Here is a 24,434-nt window from a genome sequence, read left to right as displayed (position 1 = left end):
GTGTGGTAAACTTAAGAACAAATAAAATTTATATATATTTAGTTTACGAAAACATACTTAAAATGAATACTTTTTATCAAATTAAAACTATACATTTTAGACAACTTTTATATTATTATTTTTTTCTTACTTTAGACTTTTTTAGTTTAGAAAATTTAGGTAAATACAATAGTTAAATACAAAAAAAAAACGACAAGAATGAACTTGTCTAGCACTATACAAACAAACAACTTTAGTCTCAATCTCACTGAATTGCAGAAAGCTAAACTGGACAAAACTCAAATCTTAACTTTTTGAATTTATTCTGGTTTTTCTTTATACTTGTTTTTGTGCACTCTATACTATACAATTATTAAATGGAAAGATAAACTTCGTTTCGACAATTGCTGTTGTTTAATTACTACTCTATCTACTCTATTGGCATTTAGTACAGTTTTATGCAGAATAGTACTTTGGAAATCCTATCTCAGTATATGCCCAATTTTACAAGCTTTAGTTTTCACCAATTTAACATTAAGTAGGTGCTCAGCTCATTTAGTTTTTCGTTCTCGATATAACTTAATGTACAAATCTAAAAACAAAAAGGCTTTGTTTTATACAATCTTTATTATTGTTGCTTCAATGTTGCAGTTATTGGGTTGTTACTTAACAGCTTTTTGGCTTGGAAATCCAAAACGTTGCATTTCTGGAATGCCTAATAAAGTTAGCCTGTACTACTTGTTTTTTTCTACTTTACAATCTTTTTCATGCAAACAATAATGCTTGTTATGATTATTAAGCCAGTTCTAAAGCATTTGAAAAATTTAGAAAAAAGTAACTCAGACATACGAAACTTATAAATGGTCAATGTTCTGAAGCGCTTGTTTTTATCATTGTTAATTTATGTACTAAGTGACGTTCTGTTGATCGTTTCAAGTTTGGTTTTTGCTAGTATCAATACTTGGCTATCAGTTTTTACACTAATAAGTATGAACATAAACTCAATGTCTATCATATTTTCGTTTGTTGACTTTAAACAAAGACTTATGCCGCTGAGAATAAAGGATAATCGGCCAAAACAGGTAAAAAGCCTCTTTTGTATCTATGGAAGTTTATTTAAAATAAATAGTTAAAACTAAGATATATTATTTTAACTGCTTCACAACACAATGCACTCTAAATACATACAAAACAAGTTTTTAGGTTTGTTTTCAAAAAAAAAAAAACAAAGAATGTCCAGTAAAAGTTATCGATTTCATACTTATACTTTGAAGTTATTTTTGATACTATAAAACAATTTGTACTTAACTTTTAGTTAAGACTTCGATTGAGTTCTAATACAACTTTATCTATTTAGTTGCTGTTTGTTTTAGTTTTGTTTGTGTATTTAAACTGTAATTTTTGTTAGATTAAAAACAAATTCTTTGAAACATAAAACAAATTGCAATGATTACTTTGCAAAAATTTAAAACATATACAATACATACATTATTATAAGCACTTTTTTTTCAGGAAAAAAGGATTGTAAAGATTTCAATAGTGGAAAGGAAAGGAACTTTATCAAGTAGCATAAGTTAGACTAGTTTAAGTTATTTAAAAGCTACAATCTTTTAACTTGGGTAAAGTATGATTAATACTGCTGCTAAATTAACCTTTGTAAAAAGATTATACACAAAAGGTTGATTACTTAGAAATACTTTCTATAGCGCTATATTCTTTATGTTTATTTAAATATGTTTCAAAAAGAATAGTGTTCAATGTAGTTTGTTGTTAAGCTCATAAAGAAACTTTTCAATTCTGTGTAAAATTTAAAACTATATATATAAAAGATTGAAAAAAGTTTCTTATCTGAAATAAGTAAGAAAAAATTATTAGTTAGTACATTATTAGAACAAGAAAATGTGAAGACTTACTTTGCTCCTTGTAATATTGAGGGCTTTTTCTTAAAAAAGTTATAGAATGTTTGTTTTTTTATGGTTTTTGATTTTTGTTATAATTATTCATCATTCTTATATAACTGTTTTGTCAAAACACTACCTTTTCAACAACTTTTAAAAACCACTTAAAAAATAATATTTTACATATATAATTTAGTAGACTGTTATGCTTTGATTTTTGCATAGATTATTTACTGTTTAACATTTTATCTGTTTTTTCTTAATAGAGTCAACATTTGTTTTCCTTTATATTTTTTTGTAGTGCCATTTCAATTTGCTTGAAAATGTCTATAAACTAATTTCTAGTCATTTTATTTTTCTTTCATTAAATTAAAATATTTATAAGGCTATCAATACTTGCATGATGCTGTTTTTTTTCAAAATTTTTGTTCTGTGTTTTTTATGGTATGTTATTCACTTATTATTAATAAAGTAAAACAAAAAAAAAATATTATTCTGTATTTAATAATAACTGAAATCATTGAAGAGCTTTCATAAACTTTAAAACCTTTTTAGTATGCTTTTTGAAAGACATTAATATTGTGTAACTTTTTACACATTAATTCTCTATATATAATTCAACAAGTCATAGAGAGTAGCAAAATACCTGTCTTATAAAATCTAATATAAATTAAGAAAAAAACAACTTGAACTTTAAAAGCTTTACAGTTTTACAAAAAAAAACAATGCTCGTATTTTTTTTTAAATTAATAAACCTTTTAAATACAAAATTTATTCAATTTGAAATAAATATGAAAATTTAAGATTATAAGAATTTTAAGTTAAGAAAAATTGAATATTTTTATGATTTCTGATGTGATGTTTAGTTTTCAGAGTTATAAAAAAAAAAAGTAACTTAAGGTAAAAGTAATTCGTAATAATTACTTAATATTTTGATTATAAACAAAAACTATTCCAAGTAAGTTATATTTTCAAAAATTATTGTTCTTAAGTTTTCTTATTCATTACTCAACCTTAACTTCATAACTTTTACATATTTAATATATATACCTAGTATATTAGTGATCTTATCAACTGAAGATACTATAAAAACATTTAAATTATATACTATTGTATTTTTAAAGCCAAACTTTTGTAAACAAGTACATTAGAGTCATCGAAAGTACGCACTAAATTTCAAAAACAAATAAGATAATTTATTTTGAACTAAAATTATCTGTAATATTATATTAAAAGAATGGAGATAAAAAAACATGCTTTTAATAAGATTAAAGCAAATATTACACAATTACTTTTTTGACTGAACCATGCAAAGTCTACTAAGATCATATATTCAACAAAAATAATTTAAGTCGATCCAAAAATTCAGTAACTATTATAGCTAGTATAATAAAAGTTTTATTATCTTATATTTATCAGAAACTTAAACTTAGCAAAAATTTAACTAGTAGCAAATGAATACGCTATACATTATTTTATTAATAGAAGTTATACTTTCTACAATTTCAATAAACTATTATTGTTTTTAACTTTGATTTAAGATATGTCTGAAGTTTTTTAGTAAATGTATTTAAGAATTACCGGAGTCTCAAGTAATATTTTAATAACGGATATACTTACTATTGTGATAAGAAACTCTGCTATCATTTATGAGTTTAAATGTACAAACTTAAGTTCAAAAATTAGAAAAAAAAATCTGTTAGTCACTGAAAAACTGTATTATAATTAGATATTAAGTAAATCAGAACTTTCTAAAAATAAAACTTAATTTAAAAACCAGATAATTAAAAGCCCTTTTATGCAACCATTTTATCAAAAGAAAAAAAAAACTTATAAATTAAGTTAATTTTTACGTTTTTAATGTTTAATATAGGCGAAGTAGCAGTTAAAGAATACAAATCCTTAAAAAAAAACACTTCAAATAAAACGTTTTTAAAGTTAAAAATAAAAGTAAAGTTTTGCATTTTCTTTCTAAACAAAAGTTTTGTCAAACATCTTGTTTAAAATAATTAGTTTATGCTTAATTTATATAAAAATCAATTATTAATAGTTTATACATTTTAATCTTTGTTTTCGTCTAAATAAAAAACTGTTCACTAATTAATACTCAACAAAAAGTACCGTATTTTGTAAAGAACATTAAAGTAAATGAAACGAATATGTTGTATGTTAGTAATATAAACTGTTTTTAACATCTAAGCAGACGATAAAGATATAAATCGATTGATTAGACTTGCTAGGATTTTTATATATTTTTGAAATAGTACGAATTCATAGAATTCTCCTAAAAATACGTTTTACTTACTTACACAAAAGTTGTTCCTTAATCGAATTAAATTATCCCGTTACAGAGAAATAATTTTGGGGGGTAATAGGGATTAGTAAAGTAGATTAGTACAACAATCAATACAACACTTATATTTTATTTACATAAACTAAACAACACAAAGGTACAATTACATCACTCTATACGAGAACTAAAGTTAAGCACACATGAGAACATTAGTTCTTAAATCTGACGTGTTTAAAATGCATCTTAACTTAAAGCACACTAATAACTGCCGAATGCTCTGCCGAAACTGCTACTGCAAGTAAATGCAAGTAAAATTCCGTTTTATAAGGACTGAAACAAATGTAACTCCTAACAATAAAAAATGTTTGTTTTTTCATTACTGGAATCACGTCACGAAATCTGCGTAAAACAGTTTACAACATCCGGTTTTAAATAAATTTGGAAAAGCTTGTTTTGAGAATCATGAAAAATGTTTTGGAAAAACTTTGATTGTTACAAAAGATTCCATATTTATTCACGAGCTTTAAAATACTAAAATGAAATGTTAGTTTCATTACAAAATAATTGATTAATATACAATACAAGCAATACAGCATGAAAAACTCGCTAAATATGCATTAAAAAAGTTTTTTAAAATACGTAGAGACGTTTTTATAATATAAACAGAATTAATTTTTTTATATAACTATTACATTGTTCTAAATACTTTTATTCTTACATTACCTTTTAGTTCAAAATAAAACTGTTTAAAATTTTGTTGCTTAAAGATTTTTGTAACAGACTTGGTTATTGGTAATAAAACTTTTTAGGTTTAATTTTTTATCATTTTAATTATGAAAATTTTTTTATTTTAGGTTAAATATACGCTAATCATTTATTATATGCTTATCATTTATTATACGCAAATCATTTACTTTCATATGTAATTATAAGTTTTCTATTTAAACTTATTTTAATTCAGTAATTTTGAGCTCTACGGTTTTCGAGAAAAACCTTGTTTTAAGTCGATATATTTTTACAGTACTAAGGTATTTTACAAGCATATTAATATTAAAGTTTTTAAACCAGCATAATAAAAAAACATAAAACTTAGAAAAAAAAAGTAAACTTATACATCTTTGATTTGACAAGAAAATACCCATATATTTTAAGAATTATAATTTTAGATTTAAAAAATAACTTTAAAAGAGAAATAAAATAGAGAGCACAAAAAAAAATTATAACAAAATGTGATAAAAATTATTTATTTAAGCTTAGATAAGTAGTTGATACCATAAATTAAAAGCGTTTTGTAGTATGCGTAAACAAAAATTAGAAAAACGTCAAGATGATTTCTATACGTTTTATAAAATACAAGTTCCTTTTTTTTAAACTATGCTTAGGATATCTTATACGTTTTAAAGCAAAAAGATTTGTTTAAGATTATTTGGTAGCTTGAGTGTTGATTAAATTACTTTAAATATATCTAGTAGAATCATTAAACTAGATTTAATTAATGTTGTAGAACAATTTATATCAAACATAATATTAAGTTAGTAGTTTTTTAGTTAGGTATGTTAAAAACAACAACAAAAAAATTTTTGAAAAATTTCAAAATTTTTTTTTAAATACGTGAAGTAAAGTTAAATTGCTAATTTTTTTATTAAAAGTTTTTCGTACAAACTGAAATAAAGTTGGTAGTGTGGTAAATTTAAGAACAAATAAAATTTATATATATTTAGTTTACGAAAACATACTTAAAATGAATACTTTTTATCAAATTAAAACTTTACATTTTAGACAACTTTTATATTATTATTTTTTTCTTACTTTAGACTTTTTTAGTTTAGAAAATTTAGGTAAATCCAATAATTAAATACAAAAAAAAAAACGATTAATTTAATATATGTCTGAAGTCTTTAAGTAAATGTATTTAAGAATTACCGGAGTCTTAAGTAATATCTTAGTAACAGATATACTTACTATTGTGATAAGAAGTTCTGCTTTCATTTATAAGTTAAAATGTACAAACTTAAGTTTAAAAAAAATATCTGTTAGTCACTGAAAAACTGTATTATAATTAGATATTAAGTAAATCAGAACTTTCTAAAAATAAAACTTAATTTAAAAACCAGATAATTAAAAGCCCTTTTATGCAACCATTTTATAATAAGAAAAAAAAAACTTATAAATTAAGTTAATTTTTATGTTTTTAATGTTTAATATAGGCGAAGTAGCAGTTAAATAATACAAAATACCTAAATAAAGTTCTCAAATAAAACGTTTTTAAAGTTGAAAATGAAAATGAAAGTTTTATATTTTCTTTCTAAACAAAAATATTATGAAACATCTTGTTTAAATCAATTAACTTAGGCTTAATTTATATAACAATCAATTATCAATAGTTTATACATTTTAACTTTTGTTTTCGTCTAAATAAAAATATGTTCACTAATTAATACTCAACAAAAGAACCGTATTTTGAAAAGAACATTAAAGTAAATGAAACGAATAATTGTATGTTAGTCATATAAACTGTTTTAACATCTAAGCAGACGATAAAGATATAAACCGATTGATTATTCGTGCTAGAGTTTTTAATTTTTTTAGTAATAACAATAATTCATACAATTCTCCTAAAAATACGTCCTACTTACTTACACGAAAGCTGTTACTTAATCGAGTTAAATAATTTATTAATATGCAATACAAGCAATACAGCGTGAAAAACTCGCTAAATATGCAATTAAAAGGATTTTTAAAATACGCAGAGACGTTTTTATAATATAAGTAGAATTAAAATAAATCTTTATATAACTATCACTTTATTTTAAATATTTCTATCCTTACATATTTTTATTCTTACATTAGCTTTTAGTTTATATTAAAACTGTTTACAATTTTGTTGCTTAAAGATTTTTGTAACAGACTTGGTTATTGGTAATAAATTTTTTTACGTTTAATTTTTTATCATTCTAATTATAAATAAATTTCTTTTTTAGGTTAAGTATACGCAAACCATTTATTTTAATATGTAATTATAAATTTTATATTTAAACTTATTATAACTCAATATTTTTAAGATCTACGGTTTTCGAGAAACACTTTGTTTCAAATCGACAAATTTTACAGTATTAAGGTATTTTTATAAGTATATAAATATTAAAGTTTTTAAACCAGCATAATAAAAAACATAAAGCTTAGAAAAAAAAGTACATTTATACACCTTTCATTTGACAATAATAAACCCATATATTTTAAGAATTATAATTTTAGATTTAAAAAAAATTACTTTAAAAGAGAAATAAAACAGAGAGCACAAAAAAAAAATTCCCGAAAAAATGTGATAAAAATTATTTTTTTAAGCTTAGATAAGTAGTTGATACCATAAATTAAAAGCTTTTTGTAGTATGCATAAACAAAAGTTAGAAATACGTCAAGATATTTTTTATACGTTTTATAAAAAGTAAGTTCCTTTTTTTAAATTTTGCTTAGGATATCTTATACGTTGTAAAGCAAAACGATTTGTTTAAGATTATTTGGTAGATTGAGTATTAATTTAATTACTTTAAATATATCTAGTAGAATCATTAAACTAGATTTAATTAATGTTGTAGAATACCCGTTGTCAAATAAAATGTTAAGTTAGTAGTTTTTTAGTTTATGCATGTTAAAACAACAACAAAAAATTTTATGACAAATTTCAAAATATTTTTTTAAATACGTAAAGTAAAGTTAAATTGCTAATTTTTTACTTAAAAGTTTTTCATATAAATTAAAACAAAGTTAGTAGTGTGGTAAATTTAAGAACAAATAAAATTTATATATATTTAGTTTACAAGAACATACTCAAAATGAACACTTTTTATTAAGTTCAAACTTTACATTGTAGATAACTTTTATACTGAATTTTTTTTTCTTACCGTACACTTTTTTAGTTTAGAAAATTTAGGTAAATACAATAATTAAATACAAAAAAAACGACAAGAATGAACTTGTCCAGCACTATACAAACGAACAACTTTAGTCTCAATCTCACTGAATTGCAGAAAGCTAAACTAGACAAAACTCAAATCGCAACTTTTGGAATTTCTTCTGGTTTTTCTTTATACTTGCTTTTGTGCACTCTATGCTATACAATTATTAAATGGAAAGATAAACTTCGTTTCGACAATTGTTGTTGTTTAATTACTACTCTATCTACTCTGTTGGCATTTAGTACAGTTTTATGCAGAATAGTATTTTGGAAATCTTATCTCAGTATATGTCCAATTTTACAAGCTTTAGTTTTCACCAATTTAACATTAAGTAGGTGCTCAGCTCATTTAGTTTTTCGTTCTCGATATAACTCAATGTACAAATCTAAAAATAAAAAGGCTTTGTTTTATACAATATTTATTATTGTTGCATCAATGTTGCAGTTATTGGGTTGTTACTTAACAGCTTTTTGGCTTGGAAATCCAAAACGTTGCATTTCTGGAATGCCTAATAAAGTTATCCTGTACTTACTTGTTTTTTTATATTTTACAATCTTTATCACGCAAACAATAATGCTTGTTATGATTATTAAGCCAGTTCTAAAGCATTTGAAAAATTTAGAAAAAAGTAACTCAGACATACGAAACTTACAAATGGTCAATGTTCTGAAGCGCTTGTTTTTATCATTGTTAATTTATGTACTAAGTGACGTTCTGTTGATCGTTTCAAGTTTGGTTTTTGCTAGTATCAATACTTGGCTACCAGTTTTTACACTAATAAATATGAACATAAACTCAATGTCTATCATATTTTCGTTTGTTGACTTTAAACAAAGACTTATGCCGCTGAGAAGAAAGGATAATCGGCCAAAACAGGTAAAAAGCCTCTTTTGTATCTATGGAAGTTTATTTAAAATAAATAGTTAAAACTAAGATATATTATTATTAACTGCTTCACAACACAATGCACTCTAAATACATACAAAACAAGTTTTTAGGTTTGTTTTCAAAAAAAAAACAAAGAATGTCCAGTAAAAGTTATCGTTTTCTTACTTATACTTTGAAGTTATTTTTGATACTATAAAACAATTTGTACTTAACTTTTAGTTAAGACTTCGATTGAGTTCTAATACAACTTTATCTATTTAGTTGCTATTTGTTTTAGTTATGTTTGTGTATTTAAACTGTAATTTTTAATAAAATAAAAACAAATTCTTTGAAACATAAAACAAATTGCAATGATTACTTTGCAAAAATTTAAAACATATACAATACATACATTATTATAAGCACTTTTTTTTCAGGAAAAAAGGATTGTAAAGATTTCAATAGTGGAAAGGAAAGGAACTTTATCAAGTAACATAAGTTAGACTAGTTTAAGTTATTTAAAAGCTACAATCTTTTAACTTGGGTAAAGTATGATTAATACTGCTGCTAAATTAACCTTTGTAAAAAGATTATACACAAAAGGTTGATTACTTAGAAATACTTTCTATAGCGCTATATTCTTTATGTTTATTTAAATATGTTTTAAAAAGAATAGTGTTCAATGTAGTTTGTTGTTAAGCTCATAAAGAAACTTTTCAATTCTGTGTAAAATTTAAAACTATATATATAAAAGATTTAAAAAAGTTTCTTATCTGAAATAAGTAAGAAAAAACTATTAGTTAGTACATTATTAGAACAAGAAAATGTGAAGACTTACTTTGCTCCTTGTAATATTGAGGGCTTTTTCTTAAAAAAGTTATAGAATGTTTGTTTTTTTATGGTTTTTGATTTTTGTTATAATTATTCATCATTCTTATATAACTGTTTTGTCAAAACACTACCTTTTCAACAACTTTTAAAAACCACTTAAAAAATAATATTTTACATAAATAATTTAGTAGACTGTTATGCTTTGATTTTTGCATAGATTATTTACTGTTTAACATTTTATCTGTTTTTTCTTAATAGAGTCAACATTTGTTTTCCTTTATATTTTTGTGTAGTGCCAGTTCAATTCTCTTGAAAATGTCTATAAACTAATTTCTAGTTATTTTATTTTTCTTTCATTAAATTAAAATATTTATAAGGCTATCAATACTTGCATGATGCTGTTTTTTTTTCAAAATTTTTGTTCTGTGTTTTTTATGGTATGTTATTCACTTATAATTAATAAAGTAAAACAAAAAACGATTTAATTATTCTGTATTTAATAATAACTGAAATCATTGAAGAGCTTTCATAAACTTTAAAACTTTTTTAGTATGCTTTTTGAAAGACATTAATATTGTGTAACTTTTTACACATTAATTCTCTATATATAATTCAACAAGTCATAGAGAGTAGCAAAATACCTGTCTTATAAAATCTAATATAATTTAAGAAAAAAACAACTTGAACTTTAAAAGCTTTACAGTTTTACAAAAAAAAACAATGCCTGTATTTTTTTTTTAAATTAATAAACCTTTTAAATATAAAATTTATTCAATTTGAAATAAATATGAAAATTTAAGATTATAAGAATTTTAAGTTAAGAAAAATTGAATATTTTTATGAATTCTGATGTGATGTTAAGTTTTCAGAGTTATAAAAAAAAAAGTTACTTAAGGTAAAAGTAATTCGTAATAATTACTTAATATTTTGATTATAAAAAAAATATTCCAAGTAAGTTATAATTTAAAAAATTATTGTTCTTAAGTTTTCTTATTCATTACTCAACCTTAACTTCATAACTTTTACATATTTAATACATATACCTAGTATATTAGTTATCTCATCAACTGAAGATACTATAAAAACATTTAAATTATATACTATTGTATTTTTAAAGCTAAACTTTTGTAAACAAGTACATTAGAGTCATCGAAAGTACGCACTAAATTTCAAAAACAAATAAGATAATTTATTTTGAACTAAAACTATCTGTAATATTTTATTAAAAGAATGAAGATAAACAAGAAAAAAACATACATTTAATAAGATTGATGCAAATATTACACAATTACTTTTTTGACTGAACCATGCAAAGTCTACTAAGAACATATTTTCAAAAAAAATAATTTAAGTCGATCCAAAAATTCAGAAACTATTATAGCTATTATAATAAAAGTTTTATTATCTTACATTTATTAGAAACTTAAACTTAGCAAAAATTTAACTAGTAGCAACTGAATACGCTATACATTATTTTATTGATAGAAGTTATACCTTCTACAATTTCAATAAACTATTATTGTTTTTAACTTTTATTTAAGATATGTCTGAAGTTTTTTAGTAAATGTATTTAAGAATTACTGGAGTCTCTAGTAATAGTTTAATAACGGATATACTTACTATTGTGATAAGAAACTCTGCTATCGTTTATGAGTTTAAAAGTACAAACTTAAGTTCAAAAATTAGAAAAAAAAGACCTGTTAGTCACTGAATAACTGTATTATAATTAGACATTTAATAAATCAAAAATTTTATTTAAAATAAAGTTTAATTTAAAATCCAGATAATTAAAAGGCCTTTTATGTAACTTCTTATTCATTAGAAAAAAAACTTTAAATATTAAGTAATTTTTACGTTTCTAATTTTTAATATGAGCGAAGTTAGCAGTTAAATAATACAAATACTTACAAAAACACCTCAAATAAAACCTTTTCAAAGTTTTAAAATGAAAGTAAAAGTTTTATATTTTATTTCTAAACAAAAATGTTATCAAACACCTTTGTTTAAAGTTAGTAACTTAGGCTTAGTTTATATAAAAATCAATTATCAATAGTTTATACATTTTAATCTTTGTTTCCGTCTAAATCAAAAACTGTTAAATTTTTAATACTCAACAAAAAAGAACCGTTTTTTGTAAAGAAGTAAATGAAACAAATAGTTGTATATTACTAATATAAACTGTTTTTAACATCTAAGCAGACGATAACAATCTAAATCGAATGATTGTTCTTTTAGGGTTTTTATTAATTTTTGTAATAATACAAATTCATATAATTCTCCTAAAAATACGTCTTACTTACATGAAAGCTGTTTCTTAATCGAATTAAATGATTTATTTTTATGCAGTACAAGCAATACAGCGTGAGAAACTCGCTAAATATGCATTTAAAAGGTTTTTTAAAATACGTAGAGACGTTTTTATAATATAAACAGATTTAAAAAAAAACTTTATATAACTATCACTTTGTTTTAGATACTTTTATTCTAACATTAGCTTTTAGTTCATATTAAAGCTGTTTACAATTTTGTTGCTTACAGCTTTTTGTAACAGACTTGGTCATTGGTAATAAAATTTTTTACGTTTAATTTTTTATCATTCTAATTATAAACAAATTTTTATTTAGTTTAAGTATACGCAAATCATTTATTTTAATATGTAATTATAAATTTTATATTTAAACTTTTTTTAATTCATTAATTTTGAGTTCTACGGTTTTCGAGAAACACCTTGTTTCAAAGCGATATATTTTTACAGTACTAAGGTATTTTATAATAATATAAATATTAAAAATTTAAACCAGCAGAATAAAAAACATAAAGCTTAGAAAAAAAACTACATTTATACACCTTTGATTTGACAAGAAAATACCCATCATTTTAAGAATTATAATTTTAGATTAAAAAAATAAACTTTACAAGAGAAATTAAACAGAGAGCACAAAAAAAATTTCCAACAAAATGTGATAAAAATTATTTATTTAAGCTTAGATTAGTATTTGATACCATAAATTAAAAGCTTTTTGTAGTATGCATAAACAAAAGTTAGAAATACGTCAAGATGTTTTTTATACGTTTTATAAAAAGTAAGTTCCTTTTTTTAAATTTTGCTTAGGATATCTTATACGTTGTAAAGCAAAACGATTTGTTTAAGATTATTTGGTAGATTGAGTATTATTTTAATTACTTTTAATATATCTAGTAGAATCATTAAACTAGATTTAATTAATGTTGTAGAATACCCGTTATCAAATAAAATGTTAAGTTAGTAGTTTTTTAGTTTAGGTATGTTAAAACAGCAACAAAAAATTTATGACAAATTTCAAAATATTTTTTTAAATACGTAAAGTAAAGTTAAATTGTTAATTTTTTACTTAAAAGTTTTTCATACAAATTAAAATAAAGCTAGTAGTGTGATAAACTTAAAAACAAATAAAATTTATACATATTTAATTTACAAGAACATACTCAAAATGAATACTTTTTATTAAGTTAAAACTTTACATTGTAGGTAACTTTTATACTGATTTTTTTTTCCTTACCGTAGACTTTTTTAGTTTGGAAATTTTAAGTAAATACAAAAAAATAACGACAGTACGGAATTTTACTAGCCTTATACAAACGAACAACTTTACTCTCAATCTCACTGAATTGCAGAAAGCTAAACTAGACAAAACTCAAATCGCAACTATTAGGATTTTTTCTGGTTTTTCTTTATACTTGTTTTTGTGCACTCTTTACTATACAATTATTAAATGGAAAGATAAACTTCGTTTCGACAATTGTTGTTGTTTGATTACTACTCTATCTACTATATTGGCATTTAGTACAGTTTTATGCAGAATAGTATTTTGGAAATCTTATCTAAGTACATGCCCAATTTTACAAGCTTTAGTTTTCACCAATTTAACATTAAGTAGGTGCTCAGCTCATTTAGTTTTTCGTTCTCGTTTAATGTACAAATCTAAAAACAAAAAGGCTTTGTTTTATACAACCTTTATTATTGTTGCTTCAATGTTGCAGTTATTGGGTTGTTACTTAACAGCTTTTTGGCTTGGAAATCCAAAACGTTTCATTTCTGGAATGCCTAATAAGATTAGCTTGTACTTACTTGTTTTTTTCTACTTTACAATCTTTATCTTGCGAACAATAATGCTTGTTATGATTATTAAGCCAGTTCTAAAGCATTTGAAAAATTTAGAAAAAAGTAATTCAGACATACAAAACTTACAAATGGTCAATGTTCTGAAGCGCTTGTTTTTATCATTGTTAATTTATGTACTAAGTGACGTTCTGTTGATCGTTTCAAGTTTGGTTTTTGCTAGTATCAATACTTGGCTACCAGTTTTTACACTAATAAATATGAACATAAACTCAATGTCTATCATATTTTCGTTTGTTGACTTTAAACAAAGACTTATGCCGCTGAGAATAAAGGATAATCGGCCAAAACAGGTAAAAAGCTTCTTATGTATCTATGGAAGTTTATTTAAAATAAATAGTTAAAATTAAGATATATTATTATCAACTGCTTCACAACACAATGCACTCTAAATACATACAAAACAAGTTTTTAGGTTTGTTTTCAAAAAAAAAACAAAGAATGTCCAGTAAAAGTTATCGTTTTCTTACTTATACTTTGAAGTTATTTTTGATACTATAAAACAATTTGTACTTAACTTTTAGTTAAGACTTCGATTGAGTTCTAATACAACTTTATCTATTTAGTTGCTATTTGTTTTAGTTATGTTTGTGTATTTAAACTGTAATTTTTAATAAAATAAAAACAAATTCTTTGAAATATAAAACAAACTGCAATGATTACTTTGCAAAAATTTGAAACATATACAATACATGCATTATTATAAGAACTTTTTTTTCAGGAAAAGCGAGTAGTAAAGATTTTATTAGTGAAAAGGAAAGCAATTCGAGAAAGTAACAAGAATCAGACTGGTTTAAGTTTTTTAAAAGCTACAATCTTTTAACTTGGTTAAAGTATGATTAATACTGCTGCTAAAATTAACCTTTGTTAAAAGATTATACACAAAAGGTTGATTACTTATAAATATTTTATATAGCGCTATATTCTTTATGTTTATTTAAATATGTTTTAAAAAGAATAGTGTTCAATGTAGTTTGTTGTTAAGCTCATAAAGAAACTTTTCACTTCTGTATAAAATTTAAAACTTTATAAATAAAAGATTAAAAAATGTTGTTTTTCGGAAATAAGTAAAAACAATTATTAATAGGTACATTATTAGAATAAGAAAATGTGAAGACTTACTTTGCTCCTTGTATTATTGAAGGCTTTTTCTTAAAAAATTTATAGAATGTTTGTTTTTTTATGGTTTTTTATTTTTGTTAAAACTAATCATCATTCTTATATAACTGTTTTGTCAAAACACTACCTTTTCAACAACTTTTAATAACCACTTAAAAATAATATTTTACATAAATAATTTAGTAGACTCTTATGCTTTGATTTTTGCATAAACTATTTAATGTTTAACATTTTATTTGTTTTTTCTTAGTAGAGTCAACATTTGTTTTCCTTTATATTTTTTGTAGTGCCATTTCAATTCGCTTGAAAATGTCTATAAACTAATTTTTCTTTTATTAAATTAAAATATTTATAAGGCGAACAATACTTGCATGATGCTGTTTTTTTTCTAAATTTTAGTTCTGTGTTTTTATGGTATGTTATTCACTTATAATTAATAAAGTAAATCAAAAAAAGATATTATTCTGTATTTAATAATAACTGAAATCATTGAATAGCTTTCATAAACTTTAAAAGCTTTTTAGTATGCTTTTTGAAAGACTTTAACACTGTGTAATTTTTTACACATTAATTCTCTATATATATAACTCAACAAGTCATAGAGAGTAGCAAAATATCGGTCATATAAAATCTAATAAAAATTAAAAAAAAAACAACTTGAACTTTAAAAGCTTTACAGTTTTACAAAAAAAAACAATGCTCGTAATTTTTTTAAAACTTTATAAACTTTTTGAATATAAAATTTATTCAATTTGAAATAAATATGAAAATTTAGGATTATAAGAATTTAAAGTTAAGAAAAATTGAATATTTTTATGAATTCTGATGTGATGTTAAGTTTTCAGAGTTATAAAAAGTAAAAGTAACTTAAGGTAAAAGTAATTTGTAATAATTACTTAATATTTTGATTATAAACAAAAACTATTCCAAGTAAGTTATAATTTTAAAAGTTATTGTTCTTAAATTTTCTTTTTCGTTACTCACCCTTAACTTCCTAACTTTTACATATTTAATACATATACCTAGTATATTAGTGATCTTATCATCTGAAGATACTATAAAAACATTTAAATTATATACTATTGTATTTTTAAAGCCAAACTTTTGTAAACAAGTACATTAGAGTCATCGAAAGTACGCACTAAATTTCAAAAACAAATAAGATAATTTATTTTGAACTAAAACTATCTGTAATATTTTATTGAGGGATGGAGATAAACAAAAAATCATGCTTTTAATAAGATTAATGCAAATATTACACAATTACTTTTTTGACTGAACCATGCAAAGTCTACTAAGATCATATTATCAAAAAAAATAATTTAAGTCGATCCGAAAATTCAGTAAATATTATAGATTTTCTGGCAAAAAGTTTAAATCTATAGTTTTGAATTATTAAAAAATTTTACAAATAGCTATTCTAATAAAAGTCTTATTATCTTCCATTTATTAGAAACTTAAACTTAGCAAAAATTTAACTAGTAGCAAATGAATACGCTATACATTATTTTATCAATAAAAGTTATACCTTCTACAATTTCAATAAACTATTATTGTTTTTAACTTTGATTTAAGATATGTCTGAAGTTTTTAAGTAAATGTATTTAAGAATTACTGGAGTCTCAAGTAATATCTGAGTAAAGGGTATACCTACTATTGTGATAAGAAACTCTGCTATCGTTTATGAGTTTAAATGTACAAACTTAAGTTCAAAAATTAGAAAAAAAAAATCTGTTAGTCACTGAAAAACTGTATTATAATTAGATATTAAGTAAATCAAAACTTTCTAAAAGTAAAACTTAATTTAAAAACCAGATAATTAAAAGCCCTTTTATGCAACAATTTTATCAAAAGAAAAAAAAAAACTTATAAATCAAGTTAATTTTTACGTTTTTAATGTTTAATATAGGCGAAGTAGCAGTTAAAGAATACAAATCCTTAAAAAAAAACACTTCAAATAAAACGTTTTTAAAGTTAAAAATAAAAGTAAAAGTTTTGCATTTTCTTTCTAAACAAAAATTTTATCAAACATCTTGTTTAAAATAATTAATTTATGCTCAATTTATATAAAAATCAAATATCAATAGTTTATACATTTTAATCTTTGTTTTCGTCTAAATAAAAAACTGTTCACTAATTAATACTCAACAAAAAGTACCGTATTTTGTAAAGAACATTAAAGTAAATGAAACGAATATGTTGTATGTTAGTAATATAAACTGTTTTTAACATCTAAGCAGACGATAAAGATATAAATCGATTGATTAAACTTGCTAGGATTTTTATATATTTTTAAAATAATACGAATTCATAGAATTCTCCTAAAAATACGTCTTACTTACTTACACAAAAGTTGTTCCTTAATCGAATTAAATTATCCCGTTACAGAGAAATTATTTTGGGGGGTAATAGGGATTAGTAAAGTAGATTAGTACAACAATCAATACAACACTTATATTTTATTTACATAAACTAAACAACACAAAGGTACAATTACATCACTCTATACGAGAACTAAAGTTAAGCACACATGAGAACATTAGTTCTTAAATCTGACGTGTTTAAAATGCATCTTAACTTAAAGCACACTAATAACTGCCGAATGCTCTGCCGAAACTGCTACTGCAAGTAAATGCAAGTAAAATTCCGTTTTATAAGGACTGAAACAAATGTAACTCCTAACAATAAAAAATGTTTGTTTTTTCATTACTGGAATCACGTCACGAAATCTGCGTAAAACAGTTTACAACATCCGGTTTTAAATAAATTTGGAAAAGCTTGTTTTGAGAATCATGAAAAATGTTTTGGAAAAACTTTGATTGTTACAAAAGATTCCATATTTATTCACGAGCTTTAAAATACTAAAATGAAATGTTAGTTTCATTACAAAATAATTGATTAATATACAATACAAGCAATACAGCATGAAAAACTCGCTAAATATGCATTAAAAAAGTTTTTTAAAATACGTAGAGACGTTTTTATAATATAAACAGAATTAATTTTTTTTATATAACTATTACATTGTTCTAAATACTTTTATTCTTACATTACCTTTTAGTTCAAAATAAAACTGTTTAAAATTTTGTTGCTTAAAGATTTTTGTAACAGACTTGGTTATTGGTAATAAAACTTTTTAGGTTTAATTTTTTATCATTTTAATTATGAAAATTTTTTTATTTTAGGTTAAATATACGCTAATCATTTATTATATGCTTATCATTTATTATACGCAAATCATTTACTTTCATATGTAATTATAAGTTTTCTATTTAAACTTATTTTAATTCAGTAATTTTGAGCTCTACGGTTTTCGAGAAAAACCTTGTTTTAAATCGATATATTTTTACAGTACTAAGGTATTTTACAAGCATATTAATATTAAAGTTTTTAAACCAGCATAATAAAAAAACATAAAACTTAGAAAAAAAAAGTAAACTTATACATCTTTGATTTGACAAGAAAATACCCATATATTTTAAGAATTATAATTTTAGATTTAAAAAATAACTTTAAAAGAGAAATAAAACAGAGAGCACAAAAAAAAATTATAACAAAATGTGATAAAAATTATTTATTTAAGCTTAGATAAGTAGTTGATACCATAAATTAAAAGCGTTTTGTAGTATGCGTAAACAAAAATTAGAAAAACGTCAAGATGATTTCTATACGTTTTATAAAATACAAGTTCCTTTTTTTTAAACTATGCTTAGGATATCTTATACGTTTTAAAGCAAAAAGATTTGTTTAAGATTATTTGGTAGCTTGAGTGTTGATTAAATTACTTTAAATATATCTAGTAGAATCATTAAACTAGATTTAATTAATGTTGTAGAACAATTCTTATCAAACATAATATTAAGTTAGTAGTTTTTTAGTTAGGTATGTTAAAAACAACAACAAAAAAATTTTTGAAAAATTTCAAAATTTTTTTTTAAATACGTGAAGTAAAGTTAAATTGCTAATTTTTTTATTAAAAGTTTTTCGTACAAACTGAAATAAAGTTGGTAGTGTGGTAAATTTAAGAACAAATAAAATTTATATATATTTAGTTTACGAAAACATACTTAAAATGAATACTTTTTATCAAATTAAAACTTTACATTTTAGACAACTTTTATATTATTATTTTTTTCTTACTTTAGACTTTTTTAGTTTAGAAAATTTAAGTAAATCCAATAATTAAATACAAAAAAAAAAACGATTAATTTAATATATGTCTGAAGTCTTTAAGTAAATGTATTTAAGAATTACCGGAGTCTTAAGTAATATCTTAGTAACAGATATACTTACTATTGTGATAAGAAGTTCTGCTTTCATTTATAAGTTAAAATGTACAAACTTAAGTTTAAAAAAAATATCTGTTAGTCACTGAAAAACTGTATTATAATTAGATATTAAGTAAATCAGAACTTTCTAAAAATAAAACTTAATTTAAAAACCAGATAATTAAAAGCCCTTTTATGCAACCATTTTATAATAAGAAAAAAAAACTTATAAATTAAGTTAATTTTTATGTTTTTAATGTTTAATATAGGCGAAGTAGCAGTTAAATGATACAAAATACCTAAATAAAGTTCTCAAATAAAACGTTTTTAAAGTTGAAAATGAAAATGAAAGTTTTATATTTTCTTTCTAAACAAAAATATTATGAAACATCTTGTTTAAATCAATTAACTTAGGCTTAATTTATATAACAATCAATTATCAATAGTTTATACATTTTAACTTTTGTTTTCGTCTAAATAAAAATATGTTCACTAATTAATACTCAACAAAAGAACCGTATTTTGAAAAGAACATTAAAGTAAATGAAACGAATAATTGTATGTTAGTCATATAAACTGTTTTAACATCTAAGCAGACGATAAAGATATAAACCGATTGATTATTCGTGCTAGAATTTTTAATTTTTTTAGTAATAACAATAATTCATACAATTCTCCTAAAAATACGTCTTACTTACTTACACGAAAGCTGTTACTTAATCGAGTTAAATAATTTATTAATATGCAATACAAGCAATACAGCATGAAAAACTCGCTAAATATGCAATTAAAAGGATTTTTAAAATACGCAGAGACGTTTTTATAATATAAGTAGAATTAAAATAAATCTTTATATAACTATCACTTTATTTTAAATATTTCTATTCTTACATATTTTTATTCTTACATTAGCTTTTAGTTTATATTAAAACTGTTTACAATTTTTTTGCTTAAAGATTTTTGTAACAGACTTGGTTATTGGTAATAAATTTTTTTACGTTTAATTTTTTATCATTCTAATTATAAATAAATTTCTTTTTTAGGTTAAGTATACGCAAACCATTTATTTTAATATGTAATTATAAATTTTATATTTAAACTTATTATAATTCAATAATTTTAAGATCTACGGTTTTCGAGAAACACTTTGTTTCAAATCGACAAATTTTACAGTATTAAGGTATTTTTATAAGTATATAAATATTAAAGTTTTTAAACCAGCATAATAAAAAACATAAAGCTTAGAAAAAAAAGTACATTTATACACCTTTCATTTGACAATAATAAACCCATATATTTTAAGAATTATAATTTTAGATTTAAAAAAAATTACTTTAAAAGAGAAATAAAACAGAGAGCACAAAAAAAAAATTCCCGAAAAAATGTGATAAAAATTATTTTTTTAAGCTTAGATAAGTAGTTGATACCATAAATTAAAAGCTTTTTGTAGTATGCATAAACAAAAGTTAGAAATACGTCAAGATATTTTTTATGCGTTTTATAAAAAGTAAGTTCCTTTTTTTAAATTTTGCTTAGGATATCTTATACGTTGTAAAGCAAAACGATTTGTTTAAGATTATTTGGTAGATTGAGTATTAATTTAATTACTTTAAATATATCTAGTAGAATCATTAAACTAGATTTAATTAATGTTGTAGAATACCCGTTGTCAAATAAAATGTTAAGTTAGTAGTTTTTTAGTTTATGCATGTTAAAACAACAACAAAAAATTTTATGACAAATTTCAAAATATTTTTTTAAATACGTAAAGTAAAGTTAAATTGCTAATTTTTTACTTAAAAGTTTTTCATACAAATTAAAACAAAGTTAGTAGTGTGGTAAATTTAAGAACAAATAAAATTTATATATATTTAGTTTACAAGAACATACTCAAAATGAACACTTTTTATTAAGTTCAAACTTTACATTGTAGATAACTTTTATACTGAATTTTTTTTTCTTACCGTACACTTTTTTAGTTTAGAAAATTTAGGTAAATACAATAATTAAATACAAAAAAAACGACAAGAATGAACTTGTCCAGCACTATACAAACGAACAACTTTAGTCTCAATCTCACTGAATTGCAGAAAGCTAAACTAGACAAAACTCAAATCGCAACTTTTGGAATTTCTTCTGGTTTTTCTTTATACTTGCTTTTGTGCACTCTATGCTATACAATTATTAAATGGAAAGATAAACTTCGTTTCGACAATTGTTGTTGTTTAATTACTACTCTATCTACTCTGTTGGCATTTAGTACAGTTTTATGCAGAATAGTATTTTGGAAATCTTATCTCAGTATATGTCCAATTTTACAAGCTTTAGTTTTCACCAATTTAACATTAAGTAGGTGCTCAGCTCATTTAGTTTTTCGTTCTCGATATAACTCAATGTACAAATCTAAAAATAAAAAGGCTTTGTTTTATACAATATTTATTATTGTTGCATCAATGTTGCAGTTATTGGGTTGTTACTTAACAGCTTTTTGGCTTGGAAATCCAAAACGTTGCATTTCTGGAATGCCTAATAAGATTAGCCTGTACTTACTTGTTTTTTTATATTTTACAATCTTTATCACGCAAACAATAATGCTTGTTATGATTATTAAGCCAGTTCTAAAGCATTTGAAAAATTTAGAAAAAAGTAACTCAGACATACGAAACTTACAAATGGTCAATGTTCTGAAGCGCTTGTTTTTATCATTGTTAATTTATGTACTAAGTGACGTTCTGTTGATCGTTTCAAGTTTGGTTTTTGCTAGTATCAATACTTGGCTACCAGTTTTTACACTAATAAATATGAACATAAACTCAATGTCTATCATATTTTCGTTTGTTGACTTTAAACAAAGACTTATGCCGCTGAGAATAAAGGACAATCGGCCAAAACAGGTAAAAAGCCTCTTTTGTATCTATGGAAGTTTATTTAAAATAAATAGTTAAAATTAAGATATATCATTATCAACTGCTTCATAACACAATGCACTCTAAATACATACAAAACAAGTATTTAGGTTTGTTTTAAAAAAAACAAAGAATGTCCAGTAAAACTTATCGATTTCTTACCTATGCTTTGAAGTTATTTTTGATACTTTGAAACAACTTGTAGTTAATTTTTAGTTAAAACTTTTATTGAGTTTTTATACAATTTTATTTATTTAGTTGCTGTTTGTTTTAGTTCTGTTTATGTATTTAAACTGTAATTTTTAATAAAATAAAAACAAATTCTTTGAAACATAAAACAAACTGCAATGATTACTTTGCTAAAATTTAAAACATATACAATACATACATTATTGTAAGCACTTTTTTTTCAGGAAAAACAAGTAGTAAAGATTTCGTTAGTGGAAAGGAAAGGAATTCGATAAAGTAACAAAAATCAGACTGGTTTAAGTTATTTAAAAGCTAAAATCTTTTAACTTGGGTAAAGTATGATTAATACTGCTGCTAAAGTTAACCTTTGTTAAAAGATTATACTCAAAAGGTTGATTAGTTAGAAAAATTTTATATAGCGCTATATTTTTTGGTTTACTATCAGTTCTAACTCGCTATCATTTCTAACCTGATTATTTCTAACCCGATCACTTCTAACCCGATCATTTCTAACCCGATCACTTCTAACTCGTTCACTTCTAACCCGATCACTTCTAACCCGATCACTTCTAACCCGATCACTTCTAACCCAATCATTTCTCACCCGATCATTTCTAACCCGATCAATTCTAACCCGATCACTTCTAACCCGATCACTTCTAACCCGATCGTTTCTAACCCGATCACTTCTAACCTGATCATTTCTAACCCGATCATTTCTAACCTGATCAATTCTAACCCGATCACTTCTAACCCGATCACTTCTAACCCGATCATTTCTAACCCGATCACTTCTAACTCGATCATTTCTAACCCGATCACTTCTAACCCGATCATTTCTAACAAGATCATTTCTAACCCGATCACTTCTAACCCGATTAAACCCGATCATTTCTAACCCGATCATTTCTAACCCGATCATATCTAACCCGATCATTTCTAACCCGATCATTTCTAACCCGATCGTTTCTAACCCGATCATATCTAACCCGATATTTATTTAGCCGATCTGTATTAATATATTAATTTATTATTTATTTAAGATAAGGATTTGTTTTAAAAACAAAATTATCTCAACAAAATTGTTTTATTTAGATGTTTAGTTTCTTTTGTTTAAAATAAAACCTAATGTTCTAGTTATACGAATAAAGGTGAAACAAGTTGTATGCATAAAAGTTAAACCAGTTACTCAAATGAAGGCTGAACCAGTTGTTGAAATAATGTGAAGTCAGTTGTTCGAATGAAAGTGAAACCAGTTTTGGAGTAAAACCATTTGTTCGGGTGAAGTTAAAGTAGGATATTGTTGTTCTCTTTTCGGAAGCACCGGAATTATAAATTTTGTGTTTTTATGTTAATTTTTAAACTTTAATTAGTTAAACTCAGTTTTTTTTCATTATATAGTTTTCTTTCTGTATAAGTGGCCTAGGTTTTGATGCCTGGGTCCTTCGTATGACAATAAACTTACAATAATAATGTTCAGATAGCTTTTGTTTAAAATTTAATTGTTGATATTAATTGGTTCGTTTATTGTTTTGACACTAAGGCTTAAAATTGGATTATAATTAAGTGTAGTTAATTATTTAAAAAGCATTAAGAAAAGTACGAGTATTTTGTATTCTAAAGATTAAATGTTAAGTTTTGATAGTCGTCAATGTAAGGAATATATTGAGTATCGCAGCTGTTAAAGTCTATTCTGTACTTTCTTTTGAAATGATTCTATATGGTTAATATATATTTTTAAGTGTAGAAGCCAGATTGTCAATTTGCCTTTAACTTTAGGGAGAATTTATACGAAATACAACTTTTTATAAATATTAATATCAGCGTTTATGAAACTTTAAATAATACAGTTAATAAAATTTAGTAATTGAAATGGTAATTTTATTTAAAATTAATATCATTAAATTCTAAGTTTTTTAAACGAAAGTGTATACTGTTTAATACAAAGCCAAAAGTAGAGGTAGAAGTT

At 23.2% G+C, this 24,434-nt stretch overlaps 1 protein-coding gene across 1 annotated transcript; it reads left to right on the top strand.

Annotated features, from left to right (window-relative positions):
• Positions 1-321: 321 nt before the first annotated feature.
• Positions 322-23,691, top strand: LOC145828463 (uncharacterized; the record flags this gene model as incomplete). The annotated part of the gene is made up of 4 exons (XM_082936221.1): positions 322-537; positions 1,492-1,552; positions 14,167-14,276; positions 23,617-23,691. Coding segments are annotated over 4 exons (462 nt in total), but the record flags the coding sequence as incomplete, so codon positions are not given.
• Positions 23,692-24,434: the final 743 nt, after the last annotated feature.

Source organism: Thalia democratica, chromosome 2, assembly GCF_965202585.1.
Source record: "Thalia democratica chromosome 2, ktThaDemo2.hap1.1, whole genome shotgun sequence".
In the NCBI taxonomy this organism is placed as follows: Eukaryota; Metazoa; Chordata; class Thaliacea; order Salpida; family Salpidae; genus Thalia; species Thalia democratica.
Note: the sequence above shows the minus strand (reverse complement) of the source record. Positions and strands in the feature narration are given on the sequence as shown.